Here is a 21299-nt window from a genome sequence, read left to right on the forward strand (position 1 = left end):
GCCTGTAGTCCCAGCTACTCAGGAGGCTGAGGTGGGAGGATGGCTTGAGCCCAGAAGGTCAAGGCTGCAGTGAGCTGAGATTGCACCACTACACTCCAGCTAGGGTGACTGAGTTAAAAAAAAAAGGTTTTTTTTTTTGGAACAGGAAGCAGGCTTAAAAGTAAATTCATGGGTCCCTTTTTAATCTCACCATCAACCTAATTAAAAAAATAAATTGTAATCTGTGATCATAGCTGAAGTGATTTTTAACTTTCACTGTTAAAATGGGTTATACAAAACCAATTTATTCAATATACATTTCAAAGGGTGGGTGGAGGAGTCTTTAAAGCGTTTCAGTAGCATTCGCTGGCATACACCGTTGACTGTGCTAATTCTGGATTATTTTTATCTATTCATGGTGCCAGTGCAGAAAACATTGATTTTAGGCACAGTGGCCAATACTGCCAGTTGATTCCCCGAATATCGATTCCTACCCTGCCTACTCTAGAGGCTGGAAAACCTAAATTCTTGCCTTCTCAGCCTCTCTTGCCACTAGAAATAATCATGGCCACTGTCCTGACCAATGAGAAAGAAGCAGACATCTGTGTGTGGTGGAGAGTATTTTGTTAAGCTTTTGTTCTTCTGATCCAAAAAGACAGAAATAGAAGGCAACACTTTTTTTCCTTCATGCTGTTTGAACATGGACACAATATTTGGGAACCGCCATCTTATGAACAAGAAGAAAAGGCCAAGATAATTACAGAACGGCCAGTCTGGATTTCACCACAAGCCACTACCTGCTACCACTTTTCTTATGCGTGAGAAAGATAACCCTCTTTACTGGGTTATCTTTATCTTTACCATATTACTATGGTCAGGTTTTGATGTTATTTGCCGACAATTACACTTGGCCACATTTTGTTGGTTTTGGTTACTAGACATTAACATCAACTTTGAAGAGATTAGAAAGACTTAAAGCTACTTGTGGATAAGTGCAGACATATGCAATTCAGATGAAATTGATTTCCCCAAATAGTAAATTAGTAAGGGTTTATGACATTTTCTTTAAATAAGCAGTAAGATCAGTTAATTGAAGCTCATTTGGAAGGATGTTTGATGAATGTCAGCTTTAAAAGCCCCTTCTACTGTAGCACCCAGAGCGTCTAACATAGTACTGTGCATATCAGAAGGTCATGAAACTTACTGACTTCATCAGGAAATATATAAACAACAATGACAACAAAAGTTTCTACTGATATTTTTCATTGTCTTCTTAGTCTCTAACTTTGATCATTGTCTTGGCATCCTTGTCTTTTTGTCTGGTTCAAGGTAAGATGAAGTGCATGTCTCTTCTCTTCTACATATATTTCCAAGAAACATTTTGATACATTCTCACTCTCAAGGGAGATTTTACAGGCTCCTAAACTCTGGGATTAACCAAGGTTGGCTTGATAAAAAAAAGTCCATCTCAAGTGGATCAAAGTTCTAACTTCCTGTGGCAGTTCACTCTTGTGTCTGTCAGAAATTTCACCCAAAGTCACCAACCCTTCTCCCAATTCCTATGAGGAGGAGCCTTAGGAATCCAGATATTGCTGGTCTCTGGTGTAAACCACTGGCTATTTCTGCTTTGTTAATGGACTTCTCAAGAAGAAGGTATTAGGCTTTCAAATCGGTGTGAGCAGTGGCATCATTTCTTCCAGTGAAGTTTAGACAAAATCCAATTAAAAAAAATCAATTAATAAAAAAGCATCCAGTTATAGCGCTTCCTGTGTGAAGGCTGGGTACTGTGTTATAGGATCCATACATACTTTTAAACTTTCCAACAACATTTGAGGTAGGAACTGTTATTTCCATTTTATTAATGAAAAAGAGGCATAGGGTAGAGTTGTTTTATGAAAATCAGGGAGGAGGGAGGCTGGATATGTTGTTCAGTCTCCTCTTCACCTCAATGTCAACTCCTATGATACCCTAGTGGAACCCTCAGAAGTCCAGAAAGCATAGTTTGAAAATCCTCTTTCAGCCAGAGGTCACAAACTCAAACACCCTCTGGGGCCAGCTGAGTAACACAGGAACAAAGAAGGTCAGGTTGGGGCTGGGGTGAACCGTGAATGCACGGACCTGTTCAAGAGGGCAGCTACCACTCAGTTTTGGACAACCATTGCCAAATTCTGTACAGATTAAACAAAAACATGTCTGACAGAAGATTCAGTTTGTGGACCACAAGGTTGAAACCCCTGGAGGAACAGTTGGGAGAAAGAAAACACACCCTGAGATCATAGCATAAAGGTACTGTGAAAAGATGAGATGCTCACTGATGAAGGAAATAAAGGAGAAAAAACAAGTTCATGGATCTTCTCTGACACCTGCATGTTGTGATGGCCCTACATTATACTGACTAGTTAGGAATTGTTTCTTCCCACTGTTTATCCACGAGCCTGATTTATTTTTAAGCAAGCCCTTCCCCTGCTTGGTTCTCTCTACTCTTCACCATGTGTTTGCCAGTATTGGCCAAGCAGCCAGTCTCACACCTCCTCTCCCACACGCCCCCCACCCCCCACTGTCTTCTTATTTAAAGAAAAACAAGATTATAATGAACGATGAGACTTTCTAAGTTATACAGCAGGCCAAATAAGTCCTGAGGGAAGCTTGTTAGAAAGAATTTACTCCATTGCTGCTTAGGAATATTGGTCCTCCTTGACACTGAAATGCAAAACGTAGATGGGTGGCAAAGATGCCTCCAGCACATGTCTATGAGACCTTGATATTATGCGCTTATGCCTCCATATCTATCCATGGAGGCCAAATTCTGAGCCATGACTCCCTGTAGGCTTTTGAAATTTGGTAATCTAAGACAGTGCCTACTGGAAAAAGAGTTCACAGACATTAAGCAACTGTAAAAGGAAATAGAGTCAGTGCTTATTTATCAGGCATATTGGTGGGGAATTGTGGCATGCACATCCAGAATGTAGTCAGAAGAACAGGAGGTCAGTAAATGTGGGACTTGGTCTAGATTGGCAGCTTTCCTGCCTTCCTCACCCCCCTCTCCTGTCCACCCTTTCTCTTTTCTTAGCTTCAGTCACTTTTTTTTTTCCAAAATAAATTGTATTCACAAGTCCAATATGTAAAACAGACAAAAATGGAGCTATTCTGATTCCATGTGGGGGGCTAAAATCCCACTGATTTAGTTACCTGAGTGCTTTCAATGTGATATCTGAGGCACCTCTGAGAAATTCCATCTTTTTTTCTTTGTTTTTTAAGACAAGAGTCTCGCTCCATCACCCAGGCTGGAGTGCAGTGGCACGATCTTGCCTCACTGCAACCTCTGCCTCCTGGGTTCAAGTGACCCTCCCACCTCAACCTCCTGAAGTAGCTGGGATTACAGCCACCTGCCACCACACCCAGCTAATTTATTATTATTATTATTTTATTTTTATTTTTAGTAGAGACAGGGTTTCACCATGTTGGCCAGGCTGGTCTTGAACTCCTGATCTCAAGTAATCCACCTGCCTTGGCCTCCCAAAGTGCTGGGATTACAGGCGTGAGCCACCATGCTCGGCCTGAAATTCCACTTTTCAATCACAAGAAACAAATTTACATCATCACTGGAACTAGATTATTTCCAGAGTCTTTCTCAGAACCAAAGAAAAGGAGAAATTTTTTCTCTTTAAGATGAAGACACCAACATCTACTAGGGTGAGGTGACTCTCCGAGGGCCCCATAAAGGGCCCGTGTGCTGGAACCAGTGCTAGAACTTACTCATAATCCAGTGCTCTTTCCACCATGCAGAAGTGGGAAAGGACAACATTCTTAATCTCAACTCACTTGTCTACTAGCTGTGTAACACTGGCAAGATATTCAACATTTCTGTGGTTCCTCATTTGTAAAAAGAGACATGATGGGAGTACCATCTTATGTTCCTGTAAGGACTCCATGAGATAAGGCATGTACAGGATTCAGAACCTTGCTTGGCATTTGGTAGGTGCTTCATAAGTGTTAGTTGTACCACACAATGCTCCTTTCTTTCCTCTGTACCTTTCAGCTACAACGCATCAGTCATAATTATGCCTATTAACCTTGACAGAGCACATCAACCAGAGAGCAGACAGAGATGGCCCAGCTACAGGATGATGCAGATAATCCACAGCGTGCAATGGACGGTTGACTGTAAACAATAGTTGAAAAACTGAATACAGTGGAGTCTGAAATAATTCATCTCTTTACTTTCCAGTATTTAAAAAACAAACAAAAAAACAAACAAAACCATAGCATTAGGCAAAGGGATTGAGAAGAGCTGACTGACCTGGGAGAAATGTCGCATCCTTGTTGCATGAATGCTCCCAGGGAGAACCACAGACTGTTGAATATCCCAAATTCATTGGACTGGTCACTGGTTGTCTGGTCCCGTCCTTCCTCAAACTCTTCACTGTGCCATTCATAGGGACTGAAGCGGCTGACCAGGAAGAGGACAACACTCACTCCAATGTAGGCAAAAACAATGCACATCCAAATCTCATAAGCCAAAGGATCAAGGAAGGAGAAGACACCCGGCTTGGATTTCTGTGGTTTTTTAATCATGATGGAGATCCCCAAACTCATAAATGGTTTGGAGAAATCTATAACTTCTTCCCGGACCAAAGTGATAGTTAAGGGAGCCACAGCTACATCTGCTCTCTGAAAAAAAAAAAAAAAATGCAGGTGATCTCAGCAGCCTTTTTCATTCTCTTGTTTGTCTTCTCATTGTGACTATTCTTTTGTGTCTTAAAGGATATGAGAGTGGGAAAGAACCTTTGAAGTCCAACCCCTCCTACCCTATAAAATATTTTTGATGAATGGATGGTCAGCTCAATATCTTACAAGAGATTTTCTAGTTATTTGACTGTTCTAAATGTTAGAGGCATCTTCCTCATACTACAAGAAGGAAGCTGTTGTGGTATCTGTTGTTTTTGCCTGCTCAGCAGCCCCACTCCCTTCCTCTGGCCAGAGAACCATTCTTGCCCCACTCTCAGTCCTGCAGATTGGAATGGGTCTGACCACTCTGGCTACATGGGGAAGCAGGTGACCCAGGTCCCAGTCAATCCATGTACCCCACTACCCTAGCCAGAATCATACATTCAGTGATGACATAGGACTCAAATGGGTTTAGTGAGAATTAGTCCTGAGAGATGCAGAGGATGACCCCTTATGTCATAATTTGGGCAACTGTAAATTCAGGGCTTACCCTGGATTTCCTTGGAATCTGTGTCAATACATCCCTCTGTATTGATACAGAGGAATCCAAGAACATGAGCCAATGTTTCAGTTTGCCTAAGTCAGTTTGAATTGGGTTTCTTTTTCCTGCAACCAAGATAGTCCTGAGTAAAGGCAAATTTAACTCAATAGATATTTATTGAACACTTACTATGTGCAATCTGCAGGCTGAAAGTTGTAGGTAGACTATGGTCCCCACCCTCAGGAAATTACAGATTAGTAGGAGACACTGAAACACACAAACAATTTTCCAATCTACAAGGTGGAAGGGGTATGTGTTATCCAAGATATACAGAGTACTACCAGAGACCAGGGAGGGATTCATTCTGGCTGCAGAAATAAGGGACTGCATCTTGGAAGAGGTGGCATATAAAGTTGGCATTGAAAGAGGGGTATGATTTTGACAGGTTGCTCTGGCATGGAACAGCATTCCAGGAGGAGGGAACCATGGGAATAATAGCCTGTGATGAAAAGGTAAAGTAGTATTTCAGTCATTTTCTTCTTCAGGAAGAAGTCTAAGAAATACATATATAATACAGTTTTTAAATTTCAAATCCAGCATGTAGATAAACACAAAAAGGTTGCAAGAAATATTCATCCTTAGGCACCCAGCACATGGAATCACCAACCATGCCTTGCTCTCCTGTCTTTCCTACCTCTCTCCAATGGCAGAAGCACTGGCATCTACTCAATAGAAATCCACTGTTCCTGTTGGCCTGAGATCAAGAGATCCTGGAAACCTAAGAGGATTTCCATGGACATATGCCATAGCATTCATTTCTGAGATGAGAGACATGACTATGCAGGTCTGTTCAAAGCAAATTGCTTTCTCTTATGCTGTACAACAGCCCAGATGTGAAGCTGGTGACAGATGCTGTGCAGATCAGGGCGCTGCCCACCCACCAGCTGGCTGTTGCTTAGAGATTTCCTCTGGTTACTTTCATTGTCTGGGATTATTGAGAAGGTGCTTTAAGTGGAATAGAAAGCCTGGCTTCAGGATGAATTAAGTTCTCACTTGTAGAAAGAAACTTTCCATTAATCAACGTGAAGTCAGGTGTAAATTTCATAGTAATTCTGTTTTTTCCCCTCATACTCACTGCATAAATCTTGGTAATTTCTACAAATACAAGACAGTACAGGGGAGAAGGTATTTACTTTTCTGTTTGTAAACCAACAGAAAAAGAATGGGGGAGAAAAGTAATGGAAATGACTTGGAGGGATTGACCACAAGTTATCCAGAAGGGAGGTGGATGAGGACCAGCTCTGAAAGGGGTAAATGATATTGCATGGATTTGTTGGATGCTTCCTAATGTGATTTAATAAGAGACCATAGACTGGAAATCATTGATCCATATTGCCTTTTTTTTTGAGACAGGGTCTTGCCCTGTTGCCCAGGCTGGAGTGCAGTGGTGTGATCTTGGCTCTGCAACCTCTGTCTCCTGGGTTTAAGCAATGCTCATGCCTCAGCCTCCTGAGTAGCTGGGATTACAGGAATGTGCCACAATGCCCAGCTAATTTTTGTATTTTTAGTAGAGGTTTCGCTATGTTGGTCAAGCTGGTCTCAAACTCCTGGCCTCAAGTGATCTGCCTGCCTTAGCCTCCCAAAGTGCTGGGATTACAGGTGTGAGCCACCGTACCCGGCCTGTTCCATATTGTCCTAAAGCTTAGTTCATTTTGTAGTTCAAAAATTTGTTCAATAGAACATTATTTCTGGAAGGATGGTTAATAACATGAAAATAACATAAAAATAAACATGTTCGGGGCAGAACTTCCCAGAACCTTTAGATGACCACAATGCACTGATAATTTCCAAGAGGGGTAAGTAGAATGTGGCACTTCCAAAACGATTTGGCCATGGGTCGTTCATCTTCCTAAGCATCAAGAGGTACCCGTATATGTAGGATACACACATACTGGGAGATGCTAAGTTCAACTACTTCATTTTACAGATAAGAAACTCATATCTAGAGAGGGAAGGTGGTTTGTGAAAAGCAGTAGTATTTTAACTTGGTTAATATTGACTGAGAGGCCTCAGAAGTTAATTTCCACCACCAATAACTGAGGTTCTCACTGGAGCTTCACTGGGTAGTGGAGGGCACATTGGATCTCAGACCCGGCTGCTCTTCTCTGCAACTGGCTGATTGTGTAGCCTCAAATGAAACAGTTGTCTTTTTGGATGTCAATTTCCTCATTTTAAAAACAGGCATAATAATTCTTGTTTTACCAATTTCACAGGCTTGTTTTGTGAGGGTCAAGATAATTCAAAATACATGAGAGTACTGTGAAGTGTGAGCACTCAAAATTATTTTCTTAAACTGACATCTTAGGACAATGGCTCTCAAACTTGAGTGTGCAGCAGAATCACCAGGAGGGCTCTTAAGGACACACACGCCAGAGTTTCTAGATTCAGTGGGCCTGGGGTGAGATGTGAGAATCTGCATTTCTAATAGGTTCCCAGGTGATGCTAATGCTATTGGTCCAGAGACCACACCTCTAGAATCACTGACCTAGCAGATCCCAAAACAAAATATGTGATGTCTAGAAACTATCCTGGGAAAACAGCATATAGTTTTCATGTAGTAGAGAAAAGCATAAAGTGAATAAAACTATCAGAAATGGAGATCTGCTCTGAGCCAGGCCCTGCATAAATGAATCTTCCCCATCACAGCCTGTGGTAAAGAATTCACATTCCTTGTTTCACAGGGGTGGCCCCGGAGAAGTCATGTGGCAAGCAAGTTGGCAGAGTTGGAACTCAAATCCAGGTGTCTGTCTGCAAAGCTCACTCTCTTTCTGCTTCACCAAGACAAAGGACAGACAGGAAAGACAGCTGTGAAGGAGGCACCAAGATATACCATGTGAGGAGCAGAAAATTCATTTGCAGCATATGGCATCTGCAAATGCAGACATTTGCTGTTCTCTCAGTTAATATTGGTTTTACGGCCTAGCATTTGGATGGTGGGATTTCTACAGAGGCAGTATGTCCCAGTGTGGAGTACAAAAGCCAGAGCTGTATGTTCTGACTCTGCTTTCACTAGCTGTGTTTCCTTTGCCAAATTATCTAACCTAGAGGGCCTCAGTGTCCTCATCTATAAAATGTAAACAGTAATCTTACCCACCTCATGGAGTCGATATGCAGAGTAAATGAAAGAATGTGAGTAAAGTATTCAACATAGCACCTGCCACACGCTACACGATGAAATGTGACTACTATCATTGTTGATGGAAAAAGAGGGAGCAAAAGGAAGATAAGAGAGACCCTGATTGACTTAGTTATTTAGAAAGCCACAGAAAGAATAAATTTGGAAGCCTCCGAATGAATTTTTCTTGATCTCTGGTGGTTGGTGGTTGAGAGATGCTTCTCCAAATCACTTGGTTCTTCCCCAAGGGAACAGAAAAGGAAAGCCAAACTAAAAAGGCTGAGCATCCAATTGGGGCCATCACAGAGTCTTCAGAACACTGTTTGTTTTTTTTTGTTGTTGTTGTTGTTTTTTATTTTTGAGACGGAGTCTCGCTTTGTCGCCCAGGCTGGAGTACAGTGGTGCGATCTTGGCTCATTGCAAGCTCTGCCTCCCAGGTTCACGCCATTCTCCTGCTTCGGCCTCCAGAGTAGCTAGGACTACAGGTGCCCACTACCACGCCCGGCTAATTTTTTGTATTTTTAGTAGAGATGGGGTTTCGCTGGGTTAGCCAGGATGGTCTCGATCTCCTGACCTTGTGATCCACCCGCCTCAGCCTCCCAAAGTGCTGGGATTACAGGCATGAGCCATCGCACCCGGTCAGAACAGTTTTTCCTGGGGAGAGGAACAGTCCTGATAAGGAGGAAGCTACTGGGGCAGGGCTGGCTGCTGAGGCACCCATAGGTAACTCCAGCTAGCCTGAGCCCTGCTATGCCAGTGACTCACCACCAGCTGTGTTGGCTACTGGGGGTGATCCTGGCATTGTTCTGCCCACACTGCAGACTTTTAACCAAGCAAACCATATTACATGAGGTGAAGGTGAAGATAAATGCTAGAGAAGGTGAAAAGTGCATAGCAGTTGCCATGGGGATGACCTTAAGAGCTTGATGGGAGTTCCCATGGAAACCAGCCTCCAGATGCAGCACGTACCATCCAGGTCTCTACCTTTTGTCCATGGAGCTTCCCAAAGTGAGAGGTGGTAAAGGGAATAAGAAAGGGGAGAAGCACATCCCATTCCCCAACTCAATAACCACCTTCACATGTCATCTCAAAAGCCACCTCCCTGAGGAAGATTTCCTTTATTCCATCTTTTTCTTCTTTGAATTCCCTTTGTATGTCTCTCAGGGCCACCATGGCTCCTCTTGCCCTGATATGAAACAAGAAGATTTATCATCTTCCTCAGTGGCTGCTTGTCCTTATGAGCACTTAACATTGATCTGGGGCTTGGCATGTGTTTTAGTTTCTGTGAGTGAAGCCGTGGTGGTCCCTTCCCTGCACAAGGCAGCTGGAGGCTTCTTCCATTGCCTTTTGTTGTCTCTCTGCTCAAATACCTTCGTGATCTCCCAATGCCCACTGAATCATCCACACTCTTCCTCTTGTTATTTTTTACTCATATGTATCCCTGACTACTCTTCAACCCAAGTCCTCAACAAAAACCATGTGTTTTCTCATTCTCCTCTCACACCTTACTTATTTCCATGACCATCCTATTGTTTATACTTTAAAAATTCCTGGGCTGCTTTTCTCTCTTCTGTTTTTCATTATTATTTTTGAGACAGAGTTTTGCTCTTGTCTCCCAGGCTGGAGTGCAATGGCATGGTCTTGGCTCACTGCAACCTCTGTCTCCTGGGTTCAAGTGATTCTCCTACCTCAGCCTCCCAAGTAGCTGGGATTACAGGTGCCCACCACCATGCACAGCTAATTTTTGTATTTTTAGTAGAGATGGGGTTTCACCATGTTGGCCAGGCTAGTCTCAAATTCCTGACCTCAGGTGATGGGCCTGCCTCAGCCTCCCAAAATGCTGGGATTATAGGCGTGAGCCACCATGCCCGTCCTCTCTGTCTGCTTAAATATGGTCATTTTTCAAGTTTCACATCCCCACTGAGGGCTAGACAAACTCTAGTTAGCCCTTAGCTGAGCCATACAATATAGACTCCTTATTCTATGCTACCTTTTACTATTTTCTCACATTGTCTTTTCTACCCCATAAAATGTTAAAAGATGGGGTCTTTTCTACCTCATAAAGTATTAAGCAAAAGATCAAATCTTTCGCTTCTCAATAATTCCCTAAATGCTTAAAACAATGTGGGGCATTCAGCAGCTTTTCAAAACTGCTATAATTTATTGAAGATTTTATAGCAATTGTGCATGGAGTTATTTCAAGTGTGGTGAGCATTATAAACATAGAATAGACCTACCCCTGTTACATAGGTAACCATTATACAAGGCAGGGTAGGCCATGAAAAAAAACCAGCAACTAAGTTCTATAGGGGAAGGCGAGAACAATTAAAAGCCACATTCATATCTATTATGAGAAGAAACACACACTGAAAAAAGTATTATTTGATACAGGTTTTGAAGGAGTAGGATCTTAGGGGTGGAGAATGGAAGGGAGCACTCTAGGGAACAGAGTTATTGAGGGGCATTTGACTGAATTGGAAATTTCATGAGAGAGCATGAAACTAGAGAGGCAAGTGACTAGAAAGTTAGGTTGGCTCCAGATGCATTTAATATCAGAGAAGAAACTGATACTGAGAGAGCCACAAGTGACTTTTTGTAGACAACTCAGCAGTCTGCCTCAAGAAAACTGATCTTGGAGCTATGCTGCCACCTGTGTTGGACAACAATCAACTGACGTCACAAGACTTTGAGTGGGATTGAGGGAGCTGGGACCAGTAACCTGAACAAAGAGTGTCTTAAGAAATTGGATTTTGGATGACTCATCTATTCAGCAGCAACAACACTCAGTTACAGGGTTTCATAGACATCTGTGGGCAGGGCCACTGAACCACCAAATGATTTCCTGTCAAACCCTCTGCCTCCGCCCTCTAATTTCCTGCCCTGCAGTGAACTTACTCCATAGACCAGCTCTCCCACCATGCCATTCCAGGCCTTCGTGTCAGGGTCTCGGGCTCCATATTTTCCATCACTGACAATCTCCAGACGGTAGGAGTAGCCCACGTGCTTGGCAATCTCTGCCGCCAGCTCTACACAGTAGCCCTCGTAACGGTCATTGCCCTCAAACTGATTGGCGTTCTTCTTGAGCATCACATAAGGATCTTCCTGGAAGAGAAATGGGGGGATAGGAGAATGTGGGTTATGGGTTAACCCATGGGTAGGGAGGACTTTGGCATAGCATAATATCACATTTGGTTAACATTGGGGAAGGCTCTCTAGCCCCTCAATCCACTTCCTAAATGTCTTCACTCCCTACCCTATTACAAGCTTCTTGGGTTAAGGAAGCAAACTTTGTTAAAATAAGAATGTTTCATCACTGAGATATGGCATACAGCTTTTCAAGTTATGTTCCAGGATATTTTGTATTTTTTTGGAAATACCTCTGGGGTCATCTTGAAGGAGAAATAGACCCTAAACAGGCTCCAGGTTTCTCATGATCAGTCACTGAAAATTACAGCATCTTCACTTACAGCTACTTTATGTATTGGACTTTCTTTGAAAAAAGCTTCTACTGAGGGAGGATGGATGAAAACCAGCACAATTTAGTGTCAGTCTCATGTTTTAAATATGAGAAAGCTGGCTCAAGAGAAAGTAAGTAACTTACCCAAGGGTACAAAGGATGAGACAGTGAAACTAAGAGATACAGAATGAATACTCAGAGCCTCTCATTTTCAGGGCATTCCCTTTTTGACTTGCTGCTTTTATCTATTACACAGTTTTGGCAAGAAGAAAGGCCAGCTTTCAGTCCTGGTGGAAAACCCTCGTGCTGGCCTAGCTTGAATCCCAAGTAACCTTGATGAAAGACTGAGTACTCACTAGGATTGTTGTGACGATGTATGTTCTGTTCTGAACACTTGAATTATCGCCCCCAGCTTGGGCATCGGTGGCTGCAGGGACAAACTTATCATCTTCATTCCAGTAACCTATCTGTTAATGAGAAGAGAGTGGAGGTGTCAGGTGGGCCAGCCTCCTTTGAACTGGCCTACTGTGGGTCACCCAGTCAATACCAGAGACAGGAAATTAAGGAGCTCAGGAAGAATTGGACACACCGAGCTCTAAAATATTGGTAAACAGAAACAATAAGAAGCACAGTGCTTTTCAGGTGCCCCCAATTTTGCTCCCAGGGAAAATCCCCACAATAATTGGTTCAGTTTGGAAATTGCCACCTCCGAGAGATAAGGGCTTAACTGTTTACACAGCCAGTCTGCTTTGTACAATGCAAGCCAGGACCATGGGATTTAATTCCCTGCAGTTGTTCACAGGGCCAAACCCCTCTTTCCCCCATGTCTACTAACCTTGCCCTTCAGTGAACTCATTCTGAACTATAGTTGGAATCATATGATTTAAACATTACATTTTTTTACTTTATTTTTAAGTTAACTATATTTTTCCATCTAGATTTAACTTCCTATCATGGTTGTTTATCCTTTATTTTTTAAAATTTCTTCTGTCTCCAAGTATAAACTATTACAATACTGAATATATAGGAGTGCCTAAAAATTATGGTTGACAATATTAATTTTTCAAATTTGAGTAGGTTATTTATACTAATTCATTTTCCAAGGTCTTTCAAGAAATATTAATTTAATTGCTATTGTGCTCAAGGCTCTGAGCTAAAACATTAGTGTTGCTTGTTGTCAGGAAGGGTTGATGAGATGCAAAGAAGTCTGAGAGATAGGCCTCACTCTGAGAACGCCTCTGGTCTACCATGGGAAGACATGACGCGGCCACAGAAGTGACAAGTGAGTGGGCCTAAGGAGTTCAGAGAAGCAAAAGCTAAGTGTAGGATCTTACGCAGGGAAAAATGCAACAGGAGGAATCAGGGCTTGTGATCATGAGAGATGAATGGTCTGGACCAAAACCTTTCAGGTTAGGGAGAATATGAGCCAAGATATGAAGACAGGAATCTGCCTAGATGTTTAAGTTCTGTGGGTCCTGGGTGGAAGATAGAGTTAGCCCAAAAGGGCAGTAGGTATCTGGGACTAGGTAGCAGATGGCTTTGAAGGCCAGGCTAAGCAGTGTAGACTACACCTCAAGGCAACAGGGGATCATTGAAGGTTTGGAAACAGCAGAATGACTTGACTAATACACACACACACACACACACACACACACACTCTTAAAGCTATACCTCCTATATTTATCTCCCTTTATCTCTGTCTCTAATCTCTGTTTGCTTTAGACAATTGTGTTTTGCTTTGTGATCATTCTGCTGGCTCTAGATACAAAGGAAAAAGGAAAGAGAACTAAAAGTGCATATACAGAGGGATGAACAGGTCTATCAACAGCCAGAACTCAGCGTAGGCTCACAAAAACTGAGGCACTTGCCAAATGGTCAGCTGAAATGTCACCTTCACCTTCATGTCTTTCCCAGCTCCTTCAGTTGGAAATAGTTTTTCCTGTAATCTCGCAGCCATTAACAACAATAATTGCCAGCACTGATGATGCTCTTGCTATGTCAGAGGCTAAGTGTTCAACAGTTTTCATGCCATTTCGTCTGGCTTGTGGGAGTGTGTTAATTTGCCCGAGGTGAAGTAGCTGCAAAGTGGTTGAGCTTGTCCTGGAACCCTGACAATCTCTCTCCAGAGGCTGCATTTAGCCACTATGCTCTTCTTCCTAAGAAGGGATTGGGCTCTGGGCTTGAAATCATATTAGTTATCATTTACTGAATGCTCGCATTTCAGGGACTTTTTAAAGTGCTTTTTATGTTTTAACTCCTTTCATCCTCACAAAACCCGCCAAGTGGGTAGTTAAGTATCCTTTCAATTTTAAGTATGCAGAAAGTGAGATGTGGAAAGTGAAGTAACTTTCCCAAGGCCACAGGGTAGCCGTGGAGCCAGGATCTGAGCCAGGGAGACCAACTCTAGGGCCGTGCCCCCGCATGCCAGACAACCCTGAGTGCCTTGTGTACGTTCCCATTAGAACACTAGGTCTAGCTGTTTGTTTGTCTGTCCCCATCTCTCCTTGGTGCTATAAGTTTCTCATGGACAAGACTCAAATAAACATACTTGTTCCAAAGTTCCTGTCTTAGTCCAGCACATCTTTTCCCAGAGAAGCAGCTCAGGAAATGTTTGTGGAGACAATGAATGCATCCAGGCAGCAGTGACCCAGCATGGACATGGTGCACCCTATTGATGCTGAGACAGCTCGGAGGTCTGACGGGGAGCATGTCTCTCAGGATACTGCATGGAGGCTTACCCTCAGTGCAGGCATGTGTATCATGTTCCCTGTGAGGGATGCTGTTAGTCAAGGTGGAAGGAGACATTGCTTTCTAATGACAGAAGAACCAGAAACTCATGTTTCTAGAATGTCAGAACTGGAAGGGGACCGGAGAATCATTTTATCCAACTTGTTCCTTTTTCACAAGGAGAAGCAGAGGCTCAGAGACCACAGGATTTGCTCAAGACAGTGTGGTCTCGGTTCCCTCGCTTTTGCAAGGACTGTGTTCTAGGGAACCCTAAGAGACTTGTGGGGCCCTTCACTGCTCATGGAAGGTGGTGAGGGGCAGTGAAGAGGAGAGAGCTCTGGCTTCCTCACCCTTGCTCCAATGGTCAGCTCTGCTTTTTATCTATTTCACCTATTGGGATTTCCCTCAAGAGTTGCCTTTTACAAAGAGCCTTCTAGCCGAAAAACAGATATTTAAAAGCATTCTGGTAGTATATTATGATGTAAAGTTTTCTGCTTTGGTATTTTTTTTTTTTTTTTTTTTGAGATGGAGTCTCGCTCTGTCGCCCAGGCTGGAGTGCAGTGGCGCAATCTCGGCTCACTGTAAGCTCCGCCTCCCGGGTTCACGCCATTCTCCTGCCTCAGCCTCTCCGAGTAGCTGGGACTACAGGCGCCCGCCACCACGCCCGGCTAATTTTTTTTTTGTATTTTTAGTAGAGACAGGGTTTCACCGTGGTCTCGATCTCCTGACCTCGTGATTCGCCCGCCTCGGCCTCCCAAAGTGCTGGGATTACAAGCGTGAGCCACCGTGCCCGGCCTATTGTTTTGTTTTTTAAATCTCCACAGTACTTTTATAACATCTTTACACTATGCAAATAGTGCAGGCAGGCTTAGGATTATTTTCTGTGCTTTACAGATAGGAAAACTTAGGCTTAGGGAGATTAAATGATCTAACAAAATAATAGGTTATATAGTAGATTAGTGGCAGGACATAGAACCCAGGTCTTGTGGACCTCAAAAGTAAGATTATTTAATAAAATCAATACAAACCTGGGAAAATATCTGTCAAATATGATTTATCCCCTCATAGACGGTGCTAAGGTTTTTTTTTTCTTTTCCCTTTCTCCTCCTTCTTGTTCATTTTCTTCCCTCTCATCCATCCTTTCTCCCTTCCTTCCTCCTATTCTTCCTCCTTTCCTTCCTCTCTTTCTTCTTTCTTCTTCACAGTTAGTCCACAGGTTTAAATATTCCTACTCAAACTGCACAACCATCAGTAGAAAGGAAGTTGCCTCCTTTGACATGCAACCAATTCCTCTAAAAGCCACAGAGTATTAAGATGTATTATTTTAAAAAAGAGGGAGCCCAGTGGTCAAGATATTGGTCTCTGGCCTCAGGCCAGACCTGGTTTAAAAGCTAGGCTTTCCTAATTACCAACTATCAGCTTGAACAAGTTACCTGACCTCTGTGGTCCTCAGTCCCTGATCTGTAGAGTGGATATAACAATAGTACCTGCCTCATGGGCTGCTATGAGAACTACATTAGTTAATGCATGTAAAACAATTAGCATAGTGCACGGTTCATATTGCCAGTAAGTTAAAAAATGATATTCATTAGGGTAGTGCCTAGTTGAAGGTTAACAGGTTTCTATACTAGAAGACATTTCTGTTTTCAATTTGCTATTGAACATTATCTGCAAAAGAAGCACGTATTATAGAGCATTTTGAAATTCACTTGACAATATAACCCTTCTTTACGTATAGAATGTTCAGGGTAAGTGGTTTAAAAATTATAAAACACTGCTGTAAAATCCCAAGGTTTTCATACAAGATGGGAAAAAAAAGCAAGATGAATCTGTGTAAGCCAGATGTATATGGCTTAGAAAGATACTTTAATTTTTAAGGATAGTGGTCCTTCAAAGTTAGCACTACTTATTAATTTTAGCACTACTGTTAAATTGGGATCTCTAAAAAATATTGTATAGCTTGGCTTATATGCTAGGTACTTTCATATCAAAAGCTAGTAGAATAGTTAGAAGTTGTAAACAAAACTATTTTATTTCTAACTCATTTGTAGGGAGATAAAACATAATATTGTCAGGGTCAGTGAGCTGAGTGATACTCAGCCTCATGCCTATGCCTCATGTAAGCTAGTAGACTGAGAAATCTGGTTCTACAGTTTGATGAAAAGAAAGCTGGCAAAGATTTTTGAAGAGACATTGCACTTTGGAGATAAGAGCAAATTTTCCTTTCTTTGGGAAATGGTTGGATTATTATACAGCACTTTGATTCTCTACTGAGGATATGCAGGAACTTTGATTCTATCTAAAAGTAAATCAGAGTTAGTAGTTGGTAAAGATTGGGACCCACCAGTCAGGAGAGGATTTAAACAATTCTGACAGTGAGAGGTCTTCTCCTGGGGCCAGTTATAATTTTTGATCTCCTTGTTTTCCATCTACCTCTAAAGATTCTGTGAATGTAGAAAATGAATCTAGATGATAGATCAGATTTTTTAAGTGGATAAAGTATTAAAAGGAGATGATCATAGAACTGAAAATTCAATTGATCTACATTGCACAGTCATCAAATCAAATTCAGAAACTGGTATCTCCAGGCTGCCTCTGAGACCACAGCCCCTTACCTCAAAAAATAAGATCCTTTAGAATCAATTTTTAAAGACTAGGTTGTCTATTGTGGCCAAGATAATTAGCTGACTCCCAAGCATTCTTACTTTCCTTCCATGGTGTAGAGATGTTGGTGGAGAGTGGCTACCTAGTGCGCAATGACATTTCCCAGCTTGTTTTACCTCTGGTTGAGCCAAGTAACTGGGTTCTGGCCAACAGAATACAACAGAAGTGATGTGCATCTCTTCTAGGCTGATGCCCCAAAAATCTCCAGCAGAGTTGCCATTTTCTTTCATTCCTATCTGTTAGCTGGATGTTGAAATCCAGAAAGACCCAAGTAGACAGTGGAGGGTCCATGAGCCTGAGTCTTAGCCAGAACCCTCAGCCAAAAAAGTGGTCACTGAGTGAACAACAACAACAACAAAAAAGCTTCTTTTGCATTAAACAGCTGAGATTTCAGAGTTTATCTGTTACAGCACCTAGGATTATCTAAATTAACACACTTAAAAGATTTGAAGTTAATAAGTTTATGTGTAACTTTATCTGAGTTCTGCTTGAGGTGGTATTTTATTAAATTTGCAGGCATTTTTTTCCCTTACTTATTGGCAGGTCTTTTGAAATATGGGCTAGCATAGTGTGCTCTCTGATTGCCGAGAAACATTTGATAAACTTCCCAGTCATGTAATAAACAACCTTTTATTTCTCCGTGCTTACTCTGTTTCAGTATATTCTAGGCACTGTGAATATAATAAAAATACAAATATGGTCCTTGCTTTTAGAGAGCTGGCATTTTAGAACATTTAGGAGGTAGAGAAGTATGAAGAAAATACATATCCAGACCAGGGGTTGACAAACTTTATCCTAAAGGGCCAGAGGGTAGATATCTTTGGCTTTGTGGATCATATAGTCTGTGTTGCCGCTACTTATCTCTGTTGTTGTCATGCAGAGGCAGATATAGATAATATATAAACAAATGAGCATAGCTATGTTCCAGAAAAACTTTATGGACATTGAAATTTTAATCTCTCATATTTTCACATGTCACAAAATGGTCTTTTGATTTATTACAACCATTTAAAAATGTACATGTAACCATTAGCTCATGGGCTGTACAAAAATAGGTGGTGGGATGAATTTGGCCAGTAGGCAGAAGTTTGCCAACCAATCTAGATCAATCAACCAACAAAAATATATCAGAAGGAATAAGCACCATGAAAAGTACAAATAAAAAGGAAATTGTGACTGTGAGCTGGGTGAGTGGGAGTGACTTTAAAAATGCTTGGTCAAGGATGTCCTTTCCAAGGTGGCTTCACTTGGACTGAGACCTGAATGACAAGGAGGCACACAGCACATGAAACTCTAGTCATAGAAAATGCCAGGTAAAGGAATAGCATATGCAAGTGACTTGAGGAAAGGGCGAGGTTGTGCTCAAGGAATGCAAAGATGCCAGTGTAACTGCAGAGAAATGAGCTAGAGAAAGAGGGGTGAGAGCTGCTGCCACAGGGAAGCAGCATTGAGGGCTCTGGGGGCCACATTGTATATTTACTGGCAACAGGAAGGTGGTAAAAGTTTTAAGGAAAGGAGCCATATAACCTGATATATATTTGAAAACCATTGTCCTAGCTCTCGTGGTGGAAAAGTAGCCTTGTAGAGGGGCAAGAACATAGCAGGACTCGTGACTAATAAGGAGGCTACTGTGTGGTGTGTGGAAGATGGCCTGGGCTCTGTGCTCAGCAGTAGAAATGGAGAGAGGTGGTGAGGTTGAGGCTATATCTGAGATGCTATATCTACATCTGATGCTATAACATGATTCAGTATGGTCAAAATTGGGTAACAAGGATTTAAAGCAAAACTTCCAAACAGCATATGGAATGGGAAGCTATAAATTCTTTGGGACTTTAGAAGATTACTTTTGATATCAGCAGGACTTTGTGTCCCTTTAGTCTTGTTTCCTGCCCAGTCTTTTCATTCCAGCTACATACAGGGTCAGTAGTGGGGATAATAAACTTGGGGCAGGGCAGGGCCACTCAAATCAAATTGAAATGAGAAGTAGGTGCCTCTACCCAGTCTAAAAATTGCTATAGGAACAATGGTGATGGGAAAAGATGGTTAAATCAACAATACTCGTTCTTCGATGAAAAATGTAAGAGAATTTTCCCTAAACTTCTCCGTTGGGTGGCCATTTATCAGAATGTGTGATTCTACCAGACTTTGAGAAGATATTTTATTCAGATAGAGACCCTAAATCAGTACCCCATAGTGAAGTGGTATCCCTGAATGAGATTTCCTAAGGATCCCATTTTAGTAGAGCAAGTACCCATCCTGGTATCTGAAGCCCCTAAACTTTATGATGAATGGATGCTTGGAACACACAAATTTCAGTGGGATGTCAAATTGTATCCAGGTACCTAGAGGGTGTACTGGCACATGGGTGAACAGGAAATAGTCCTGATGATCAGAAGAGTTTCTCTGAGGCTCCAAATCTGGAAGAAACAGCTCCCTTTTATTATGCACAATCAGGTAAGGCCATGTAATGCTCACTGAAACCAATACAACTAGGTCACCCTTGAAAATCAGAGAAATTACTTTGTTAGGAGGCTGATTGAGTAAAAAGCCTGAAGCCACAGATGTGAGGAATTGATTTTCTGAAAGGCAGATCCCCCATAAACAAAGGATGTTTAAGCCCACATTCTAAGAAAGGATTTGGCCATTGGAAGGTAAGTTTAAAAACAGCCCCAGGATCTGAAAACTAAAGCACAACCATTTGCTCATGGATTTTAAGGTACTCTGTTATTTCTCTTTGCTGATTTATCCATTCTACAGGCTTACACAGCCTGACTTGCCCAAATGCAATGCTGATATAAAATCCCTGTGGCCTATAGAAGGGAGTTTAAAAGTACAAACAAGCAAACAAATGTGGGCTGAATGTCCACTACGTGCCAGGTGCTACTTTTCTGAATCCCTTACTACAAGCAGTGGGGTAACAGGCATTGTCTTATTCAATCCTGACAGTGATCCTGGGAGGCAAAGAAAGAGTATTACCACCCTTTTAGAGGTGATGTAATGACTTGCAGGGAGGCTAAATAACGTGTTCAAGTTCATGTGCCTAGTAAAGACTAAAGCAGAGACTTAAAATCCTGGTCTGTCTGCCTCTAAAGCCCAAGCTCTTAGCCACCCTGTCAGTGTTTCTTTTTTTGTAAATTTTATATTATATATTATATTATATTATATTATATTATATTATATTAAATTTCTTTTACTTCCATCTTCTTTCCTTAGTAGTTGCCAGTGATTCTTATCAAACCCTTTAGCGCACCAACCAGAAAATCTGCGGGTTGGAGAGGAGGATTCAAGAAGGTGCAGATTCCTAGGCTTCATCTCTGTTCCCCAGAAGCAGAATACCCAGGGGCTGGGACCCAGGAATCTGCATTTTAAATAAGGCCTCCCAGTAATTCTTCTATTTGCTGAGGCTTGAGAACCATTAATCTTGCTATAGTGCCTCCAGTTCTGAGAAGTTCTTGATGAAGAGCAAGTCTTGAAGAGATAAGAAGTCTCCCAACAATCTCTGGGCAATAGTTAGGGTCAACTCAAAGGGCTGGGGCCTCTGGTTCTGGGAGTAACAACTGGGGAATTTCATACCAAAGGACAGTTTATCAATTGATGAAGGCCCCAGTGGAAACTCTACTTTCACAGAGGAAGCAGAAGTCCAGCCAGGAGAGGAACAATGTGAGTAGGGAGAGGATGGTAAAAATGCAGCAGATGGCACTGACATCCAAGGTGTCAGAGCTGAGAGGAATTAAAGTTTGCACAGCCCAATGTCTCTCATTTATTTTAGAGACCCAGAGAGACTATGAGACATGCTGAAGGCCACACAGCTGGATGATGGCAGAAATGGGGTAGAAGTCTCTGGCTTCTATTCTTACTTGTTGTACCTTCAGTATATCCCCAATATATCTAGTGACCACTAATGTGTAGAAAATAATCTGGCTATATTTTAAGCTAATCCACTACTCCAGAGTTGGGGAAAACAGTTCAACATCCATATTTTAATTATGGCAAACACATAACTACTCATATACAATGTAGAAATGCCAATTTGTTCTATCCAGGAAATAGCAATATTCTTTTTTCCCTGAGGGCAAAAGGCCATTCTG

The 21299-nt window shown here is 42.0% G+C and overlaps 1 protein-coding gene across 10 annotated transcripts in view; it reads right to left on the bottom strand.

Annotated features, from left to right (window-relative positions):
* The window catches only part of GRIA1 (glutamate ionotropic receptor AMPA type subunit 1), a 318865-nt gene that overhangs the window by 97635 nt on the left and 199931 nt on the right, over positions 1–21299 (bottom strand). For all 10 annotated transcript variants that reach the window (XM_055285547.2, XM_055285552.2, XM_055285548.2 and 7 more), the window contains 3 exons: positions 12177–12287; positions 11259–11465; positions 4280–4650 (listed from right to left, as the gene is read on the bottom strand). In XM_055285547.2, coding sequence (XP_055141522.1) covers positions 4280–4650; positions 11259–11465; positions 12177–12287 — 689 coding nt within the window. The remainder of the gene's footprint in view (positions 1–4279; positions 4651–11258; positions 11466–12176; positions 12288–21299) is intronic.

The sequence above is a fragment of the Symphalangus syndactylus genome, chromosome 7 (assembly GCF_028878055.3).
Source record: "Symphalangus syndactylus isolate Jambi chromosome 7, NHGRI_mSymSyn1-v2.1_pri, whole genome shotgun sequence".
In the NCBI taxonomy this organism is placed as follows: domain Eukaryota; kingdom Metazoa; phylum Chordata; class Mammalia; order Primates; family Hylobatidae; genus Symphalangus; species Symphalangus syndactylus.